Source organism: Phoxinus phoxinus (assembly GCF_949152265.1).
Source record: "Phoxinus phoxinus genome assembly, chromosome: 23".
NCBI lineage: Eukaryota > Metazoa > Chordata > Actinopteri > Cypriniformes > Leuciscidae > Phoxinus > Phoxinus phoxinus.
Window position 1 is genome coordinate 18,767,101 of NC_136898.1, and position 9,660 is coordinate 18,776,760.

Below are 9,660 nucleotides of genomic sequence, written 5' to 3' on the forward strand. Positions count from 1 at the left end.
TGTTTTTAAATATCCTGAGAAGTAGGAGCTAAGTAAAGGTCTTGATCAGGAGTTAAGAGTTATGTTCAATGTTATAACTGGCATGCACATCTGAAAACACCTTTGCATTTTGGTTAAGTAAAATCTGTTGGAACATAAGTTGAATTCTTGAACCAAATTAAATATAAGATCCAACTTTGTTTACATTATCCCCAAGGTCAAATTTATCCAATTAAGCTCCACTGTTATAATGCAGTAACTGCATGTTTTCAGCAGTAACACTGCAGAGACATCAGCCAGTGCAGGGATAAAAACGTGACCTTTGTTCACATTGAACATATGTATCTGTCTGTCCACATCAGTCCATTCATGTTGTCTGGACAAACATTGCTAAGGAGGTATGTCCATGCATCCCATTATCCTTTCATCATCAGTTTTTGGACAAACAGAAGCATATTGCTTCATTTGAATGCGGAAGAGTTTCTTATCGCGCGCACGCGCGGTGTGTGCCGCTGCATTGAACAATGCAGCAAACCTCACTGCGCGTGTGCGCGGCTGCAGGGCATGCGGCTATTTTTAGAAAATGACGTCATCCTGAAATAGAGCGAGTGCGCGCACCCCCTTCCCCTCCAGCTCCCCCTCCACCCTGTTCGCTGGGATTGACAGGACGCTTGCAGCAGCAGCACCCCACAGGACGAAAGGAAAAATAGTAATATTCGGGCGAAACTTGGAGGATATCGAGGGCTGGGAGGGGAAAGAAAGCATTACAAAAATATATAGACATTAAAATATATATATAAATCTGCACCTTCAACCTTTGGCTCGCCGTACCACCCTCACGTGCGCGGCTGCTCCAGATTTTGCTCGCGCCTGTGTGCTGACCGGAGCGCGCGCTCTCTCTCGCACAACCAGTGTGTTCTGCCGAGCAACGACCGAACCCGGTGCGAACCGACAGCCTTTGACCAGAGAGGATGGCAGATAGGGAACAACTGATCCAAAGAGCCCGTCTGGCGGAGCAGGCGGAGCGCTATGATGACATGGCCTCCGCGATGAAGCTGGTGGGTCATTATTAATGTAACTTACATGTATTCATGCACTATCAGTCCTTAAGAGACGATTGCAATATAACATAATATATGCATTGAGTGTTTTGTTTTGTTAATTCTATTAATACACCTCAAATGTGAGTGCATTTCTAGTTTGCACAATTAAAGAAGCTTTCGCTACTGTCACGAGCAGCTCTTTGTTATCCATAAAATATGCGGTGTTAGAGGGATAACTTAGTTCACCTTAAATGAAAATTCTGTCATATTGTTTTCATCTTTATATTGCTGCACCTTCATTGTTTCTTCCCTTAAACAAAAAGGGAGAGATGATAGGCAGAATGAGTCTTCTAAGTCACCATTCACTTTCATTGAATGGAAAACAGATGCAGTGAAAGTGAACGGTGACTGACTGTCAGTGACTAGCACTAGCATTCTTCTTAACCTCGCGTTTTTTTTTTTTTTTGTAAAGAAAAAAATAATACGGTTGTGAAACGACATGAGGGTGAGAAACTAATGAAATGGGTTTCATTTCATTTTTTATATATATATATATAAATTAAATGTTGGGTAAAAATCAGTGTGCATAAATTTTTTTAGATATATGATAATAAGTAATCAACAGACAAAAACGGGAGGGATGACGCTACATAAAGCTAAAAAATTGTAGGTTTCGGTTCGGTATCGAGCAAATCTGTCGTTACAGTGGATGAACATAGGCGGCGATATGACACCCTCATCCACATCCATTGTGTATCTGTGTCTCTGCCAAAATGGGATAAAAACAACAATAGCAACGTTTTAGACAATGAACGCTGTTATATAGTCAGATAAAACTTTAAAACATTGTCTCAACAGCTCATGTTTATTTGTTGTCAAATAAAGCTCAATATGTGAGCTAGCAGTGCAGCATCAGCTGTCTGGTTTGACATCTGAGCACAAAGGATGAAAGTCAAGTCAGTTAGTGTGGGTCAAACAGGACACGGACGCTTTTTGCAGTGTATTGTTTTTTATTCTTTCCATTACTAATGTTAGCAATATTACCCTACTCCCCTGTTTTGATATTGTCATTATTATGCCACTTTGACTGTTTGACATTGGCATATTCAGTGTAGGTTCCCATGGTCATGGTAAACCTGGAAATGTCAAGACATTTTTAAATATTTAGACCTGGAAAAGTAATGGAAGTCATGCCATCAAAAATTGTATTTCAAAATTTCTGCTTGAGAGTAAAATCTTATTCAAAAAATGTCATCTTATTCAGTGATCATAAATTACATGATGTTAACTTGAAATAATGTAATCATAAATGTTTGGGTTTCTTATTCACATTGCATTAGGAATGTTAATATATCAGTGGCTATATGACTGTCAGTGAATATTAGCCTTTTTCATTAATATCACTATTATAAATTATCACCATAACAGTCTAAATATACATTTTGGCTGCAAATAACTTAAGGATTTCTTCCAGTTCAAACAAACCTTTTCTATTCTATAAAAATATTTGTAAACAGAAATTGCGCTTTATCCGTTATCCAGGGTCTGGATAGATTTTGATCAGAACAACTTTGCACAGCACCATAATGTCCCAATTTCAAACAAATATACATTGCGAGCATAATTGCGTTTATTGACCCAGCATCTGGCCTTCTGCACCATCAGGTCACGGAGTTGAACGAGCCGTTGTCCAATGAAGACCGCAACCTGCTCTCGGTGGCCTACAAGAACGTGGTGGGGGCCCGGCGGTCATCTTGGCGTGTAATATCCAGCATAGAGCAGAAGACGGCGGCGGATGGCAATGAGAAGAAGCTGGAACTGGTGCGTGTCTACCGAGAGACCGTCGAGAAGGAGCTGGAGTCAGTGTGCCAAGACGTTCTCACCCTGCTGGACCAGTACCTCATCAAGAACTGTGACGAAACCCAGCTAGAGAGCAAGGTCTTCTACCTGAAGATGAAGGGCGACTACTACCGGTACCTGGCCGAGGTGGCCACCGGCGAAAAGAGGGCCTCTGCCGTCGAATCGTCCGAAGGTGCCTACAAAGAGGCTTTCGATATTAGCAAGGGCATGCCGGCCACCCATCCCATCCGCCTGGGCCTGGCGCTCAACTTTTCCGTCTTCTACTACGAGATCCAAAACGCACCCGAGCAAGCCTGCCAGCTTGCTAAGGAAGCCTTCGATGACGCCATCGGCCACCTGGACAATCTGAACGAGGACTCCTATAAGGATTCCACGCTCATCATGCAGCTCCTGCGGGACAACCTCACCCTGTGGACCAGCGACCAGCAGGACAGCGAAGGAGGGGAAGCCAATAACTGAGAGATCAGCCATGTCCGCTCTCACTTCTAGCTGTAGTAGCACCCGTCTGTCCCTTCTGCAGTCTTTTTTGATTCTATCTTATTTCACTCTGTCTGCTCCTTCATTCTCTCTCTTTCTTCTCCATTGCATCTTCCTCGTCTCTTTGTGACACCTCAATGCTCTTCTTTGGTTCCTCAGGGCAGCACTTCAGACCCTTGATCGCTCTCTCACCTGTTTTACCCCTTTTCCGCCAACAGGATGCCGGTACCCAATCTGGAACCGTTCCACTGCAGAAAAGGTGGTTCTGGGATGGAAAAATGCCGTTGGCCTCTAAAACCTGCTTGTCTCGAACCTGGAACCGATAATGTCACATGTCCGCCGCAAGATTTCGAAAACAAACACAAGACGCAAAACAAAACTAGCCCCCAAAACAAAATGTATAAAGCATTCTGTTCACACATATTGTCTTTTTATTCCTTATACATTACTTGGAATGTAAAATGCATTGCAGTTCTTACTGCCACCTGTGAGAATCGTAAGCAAATTTTAAATGCTTATTTACGAATATCATACATGCAAATTGACTACTATGGAAACTACTATGATTTTAATATATAATACTCATAAATACAATGATTCAAATTACTTGGGATGTTCAGATGTACTGTATTCCTAAAAGATTCATAAAAATATGAATGATTTTAGAATATATGTGCAAATTGAATCCTATTCATTTTGTTAGTTATATATTGCTTGCTTATGATATAAAGATGCTAAAATTGGATGCTCAAACTTATTATCAGAAAACCGGATATAAAAATATATACCGGTGTATATAATATTTTCTTTCGCTATATATTTGTCATGATGTCCTTAAAACACTGAATCAAATTACTTTGAATGCTTATATATATTCTCAAAACTCGTATATATATATATATATATAAAAAAAAAGACAAGTGGCACTTTTTTTTGTCAGGGGTCAGTTATGTCACTGTTCTGCACTCAAGCTGGTTCTGAGACCATTTTGGTGAAAAAGGGGTATTTATTTACCCTTATTTGCTCTGTTTCCCCCATCTACTCTACTCTACTGTCCTTGACCTCTTTCTCTGTATATGCTTCTCCTCTTTCCTCCCATAACAAATCACTGATAGTCTACTTGGGCTGTATTACAGAAACTTCCTATCTTAATTCTTGGTTAAAGATTTGAAAAAGTTTTATTTCCCAAGTGAAATTACCATGGTTAGTTCACAGAATAGATAAGATAGGATTCTAAGGTAGGCAGGGTGCTACTGTAATACAGCCCTGGGCCTCCACGTGACGTTTATTTAGCGTATACTTGTAAGGACTCGATCTTCGTAGAGACTCTGTAACACTTATTACAGGATGACATCTGGAGTATGTGGCACAGTATAGTGCTAATGTTACAGCTTACTACGTTGTTCTTCTTCTTCAATTGTCTTTGATCTGTACCTCCATCACTGCTTAGATGTGTTTGTCTGTCGTTTCCCCAATCTCACCTTGTACACCTTGCTAGCCCTGTGAATTGTGTATACCTGCTGATCTCGAAACAGTACGTTGTCATCCAGAATGTGGGCGACACTGTTGTGAGATGCAGTGATCAAGAGTCTTTTGATTAGGATTACATATGCAAGGTTATGACAGAATGACATTAAAGACATTGCTTACCATGGGAACTCTCAAAATGCTGTTTATCTCTGGCACTTTATTATGGTTACACACATTTATTATAAACTTTACACTGTTTTGAACTTTTTCACACACATGGCTTAACAATATTGGTCTGTCCAGGACAACTGTTCTGATATCATAATAAATAAATCAGCCTCATTAAAAGAAAGAAAACCTGAAAAACTTGCAGAAAAATCGACAGGAACAGGAAATTCCATCATAGACTAGAAGATTGCTGTGGAGCCTCATGACTGTGTCAAGGTCAATATGTCTTTTAAAATATCAGATCATTTTACCTTTTTATGACAAGCCAAAGTTAGTTCAGGGTGTAAAATGTCATGTGGTGCGACTCCCCAAAAATGTAATGATATTAATCAATTAATAATTCATGATATTTGTGTATTATATACATATATATATTTGTGTGTATATATATATATAATATATAGATAGAGAGAGAGAGAGTTGCTCAAAAGTTTACATACACCTTGCAGAATCTGCATAATGTAAACTATTTTGACAAAATAAGAGGGATCATACAGAATGCTAAATGTTTTTATTTACTGTCCTGAATAAGATATTTCACATAAAATATGTTTTCATATAGTCCACAAGAAAAAAAAATGCTGAATTTATAAAAAACGAAAAGTTTACATACCCTTGATTCTTAATAACGTGTGTCGTTACTTGGATGATCCACGACTGTTTTTTTATTTAATTTTTTTGTGATGGTTGTTCTTGAGTCCCTTGTTTGTCCTGAGAGGTTAAACCGCCAAAACTGGGGTGAAAACTTTTGAACAGGATGAAGATGTCCAAATGTTTCTTATTTTGTTTATATATACATATGTATGTATATATATATATATTCATTTAGTACTGCCCTTCGGAAGCAATAGAAGATTCTAATGTTTCCCGAAAGACAAATTTACCTAAATCTTCAAATTCAAAATCAGTTCAATCATCAGTGAATGTTTGAACCTTTTTTAATAGTTGTGTTGGAGTCCCTCAATTTACCTTTTTTAATATGTATATGTAACCCCTCCACCCGGGTCTCCGGTGTGAGAGTCAGGCGTTCTTACAAGGAGGCCAAAGACTGCAGCCTCCAGCATCTGTCGCCAGAGCGCCTATTGAGATCAGAGGAGTGAGGTTTGTAGCATATTAGCTCTAGGAAATATTAATAAACAATAACAACTTGTTATAATTGATTATGAACATTTGGATCAGTTAATATAATTAACTTAATGTAGTAAAATTTATATTACAATCAACCGACCTGTTCGTCCCGTGAACACTCAGCGTTAATTGTTTATTAATTCTAAGAAATATTGATATTCCGGGGAAGGGAAATGTCTTTCTTATTGTACAGTACTACTAGGAGCCTGTAGTCAAAATCAAGATCATTAAATAGACTTGTTTGCAAGCAGAGAATCAGAACCAAATACATATTGTGCACAAGTTTTATTAACCAAGTCACGAACACATAACTAACATACAAACAATTATACATACATGGGTATATGGTTAAAGTGACAGAATGGAACCGGAAGCAGGAAATGAAACTATACAAAGATCCATTTAACTATGAAAAGAATCATCAGCTTATCATTATCAGAGCACTTCATTAAATGTATACTTTCTGAAGAAGGATTTTTGATGGTTCCATGAGTCTCAATCGATTTCTTCAGTGTTGACTGAAGAAATGGTGATGGATTTCCGTGGTTGGTTTGACTTTGTTCTGGTTGAAAGTTTTCTCTCTCTCCATGAGCACATGGCTGAGCACATGCAGATTGTGACCTGCCGGCCCTGGGCAGGAGAGTAGACTAGATGGCTGCCCATTCAGTAATGGAAAAGTTGCAGTTTTCCTCTGAGTTAGATTGAAGAAAATACAGTCTGACTCTGTTGGGAGAGTGAAGGCATAGCAGGCTGACATTAACCAGAAGAAGCAGCAGTAGAGTCTAGAAGAAGAGAGAGTGAGTCACTGTGAATTCTGTGGGACCACTGAGAGTCACTGTCTCTAATAAAGCCTGCGTAAAAAAACCCCACCTCTCTAGGTTTGCTTGACCAATGAGAAGGGGGAAATTTCCAAGGGGGAAAATTCCTCTATGGTTGATTCATAAATATGAATCCTTATTTTAAGAGTGCTCATTTGCATGGGTATTGTGTGTATACACCAGCAACCATATCACCCTGTAGCCCAAGACTGGTGTCCCACTGAAGCTAAACAGGGCTGAGCCTGGTTAGTACTGGGAGACCTTCTGAGAAAACCAGGTTGCTGCTGGAAGAGGTGTTAGTGAGGCCAGCAGGGGGCGCACACACTTTGGTCTGTGTGGGTCCTAACGCCCCAGTATAGTGACGGGGACACTATACTGTCAAAGAGCGCCGTCCTTCGGTTGAGATGTTAAACTGACCACTTTCTGTGTTCATTAAAATTCCCAGGATGTCTTTCGAAAGAGTAGGGGTGTAACCCCGGCATCCTGGCCAAATTTGCACAGTGGCCTCTGTCCATCATGGCCTCCTAATCATCCCCATATATATATATATATATATATATATACTGTATACTAATTGGCAACATCACTGTCTCCTCTCCACCAGTAAGCTGGTGTGTGGTGGGCGTTCTGGCGCAATATGGCTGCCGTCGCATCATCCAGGTGGATGCTGCACATTGGTGGTGGTTGAGGAGATCCCCCCTTCTATGTAAAGCGCTTTGAGTGTCGAGAAAAACGCTATATATGTAATGATTATTATTATTATTATTATTATGGGCAGCTGGATTGGTTTCTGATGAAGAAACTAAAAAAGATTCTTGTAATACTAATATGTTGCGCAGCTATCGACATATCATGTACACAATAATTTCGATCTTCAAAGTAAAAATGTATAAAGACCAAACCTGGTATAGGTGAGGTTACATTGACCGTTGGTTCTATCATAAAATACACAGTATCAAAAATAAGAATAATAGATTTAAAAGACACTACACCAGACAGGAAATCATTCACACAATGTTCTGGGATGCATGCTCATTTATAGATCAGTTCGCCGATAAATTAATGCCGGAAAGTCTGTTTTAATGTCTGTAGGTTCTAATGGCAGGGGCCCTGACCACATTTTTTAACAGCAATAAAACCAACTTATCTAATCATAGTCATGGTAACTAAGACCTTCTTGCCCTTGTCTGGGGATGGGACAGAGTGAGTTTAATTTAAATATAATTTGTTAACTGTAACAAATACTTGTGTCTGATTTGTCTCAGTCGTTACAGGTTTTAATCGCACAGCGTCTACGAGCTGGCCTCCTTTACACATACACACAAGGTGCAAGGAAAACATGTCGATTATACATGATGATTGCACCACATGACATTTTTAAAATGGTATGAAAGTTTTTCAAAACCATATGAAACTTATTTATTAGCCTGTTACATGACCTATACGTGACATAATCTCATAGGAAAGTTGTTTCTGGGGTGGAGATGTTGATGGAAGACATGTATTACAAACTTAAATAAAGTCTATTTTGATAACGTTAGAATTCATTAAAATGCCTAAATCTTGTTGCCATTTCTGAGAAACCCATTAGTCACCAGCTCTTTGGTCAGTGTAATCTTGCTGTTTTTGATTATGTAAAAATTCTGGCAAGAGATGCCTTTAACAGACCATAAATAGTGATATGCAGGAGTCACATAGTATGATCAATTTATAATAGTATAATAATATTGAATAAGATGAAGGCCGTGCAGAAGGTCAGGTGTTTATGACTATACGACCTTACATCTTAAAGATAAATGTTCATGACTGTGATGAGATATGATGATATTTCAAATGTATTGTTGAGAAGTTGATGAAAAAAGATGTCTTTGTCAACCAGACCTTATGCCATATTATCTGTTTTTAACTTTAATCTGTGCACCTTTGTCTGAACTATGAATTTCCCTGTTAGATTTCCCAAAAAAAACATGACAGATCATAGAGAACATTGAGATTCGGCTGCTCAACAAATGGTATCGTGATATAACCAACCAGATATATATTCATCTACTATCTGAACCTGAAAATGTACAAGGCATCATTGGTTAATGATTTATCCTTTAGCAGCACATTCATTGTTGGAGCACGTTTCTAAAGAAAAATGTGGTTATCTAATGAACTAAAAGATAGTGGCAAAAAAATAATGCAGTTTCCTTGTTGATACACTCAAGAATGACGTTTCGACAGTGTCAATGGCTATTGCTCCGTTACACCAGTTAATCTTACATTCAAGCTTATACAGTATTAATAAATGCCAAGGGTTTATGAAAGTCAAACTTTGTTGTGTACTAAAAGGCTTGAGATTGGGCTGATTATCCTGTTAGTTTCTGCTAGCAGATGTTAATTAATGCTGCTCAGTATAATATTTAACTGTATAATTACACTGTAACAAAGACACCTTAAAATTCAGTTTAAGAATGAAGTCATGGCATGTACGGCTCATGCTAGTGCTGTCGCCTATCCCCCTTCCTCAATCAAAAAAGTAGAATGACATCTTGTTCTAGCTAACCAAAAAACAATCCCTACGTCCAAAATCGCTTACTCTTTTGAGTAGGTACTTATTTTGAATAAGTAATTACTTCACGAGTCACGACCAATAAAAAAGTATGTTCTAAATA

General features: G+C 38.8%; 1 protein-coding gene across 1 annotated transcript; it reads left to right on the forward strand.

Moving 5' to 3' along the window:
- Positions 1 to 564: 564 nt before the first annotated feature.
- Positions 565 to 4,256, forward strand: ywhah (tyrosine 3-monooxygenase/tryptophan 5-monooxygenase activation protein, eta polypeptide). The gene is made up of 2 exons (XM_079600144.1): positions 565 to 1,037; positions 2,688 to 4,256. The coding sequence occupies exons 1-2, from the start codon at positions 951 to 953 to the stop codon at positions 3,339 to 3,341; spliced, it is 741 nt and encodes a 246-aa protein (XP_079456270.1). The 5' UTR covers positions 565 to 950; the 3' UTR covers positions 3,342 to 4,256.
- Positions 4,257 to 9,660: the final 5,404 nt, after the last annotated feature.

Bases quoted from the DNA above. Each gene is read 5' to 3' on its own strand.
- ywhah (XM_079600144.1), top strand. From the start codon at position 951: ATGGCAGATAGGGAACAACTGATCCAAAGAGCCCGTCTGGCGGAGCAG. The intron at 1,038-2,687 runs GTGGGTCATTAT...CTGCACCATCAG, and splicing joins TGGCCTCCGCGATGAAGCTG to GTCACGGAGTTGAACGAGCC.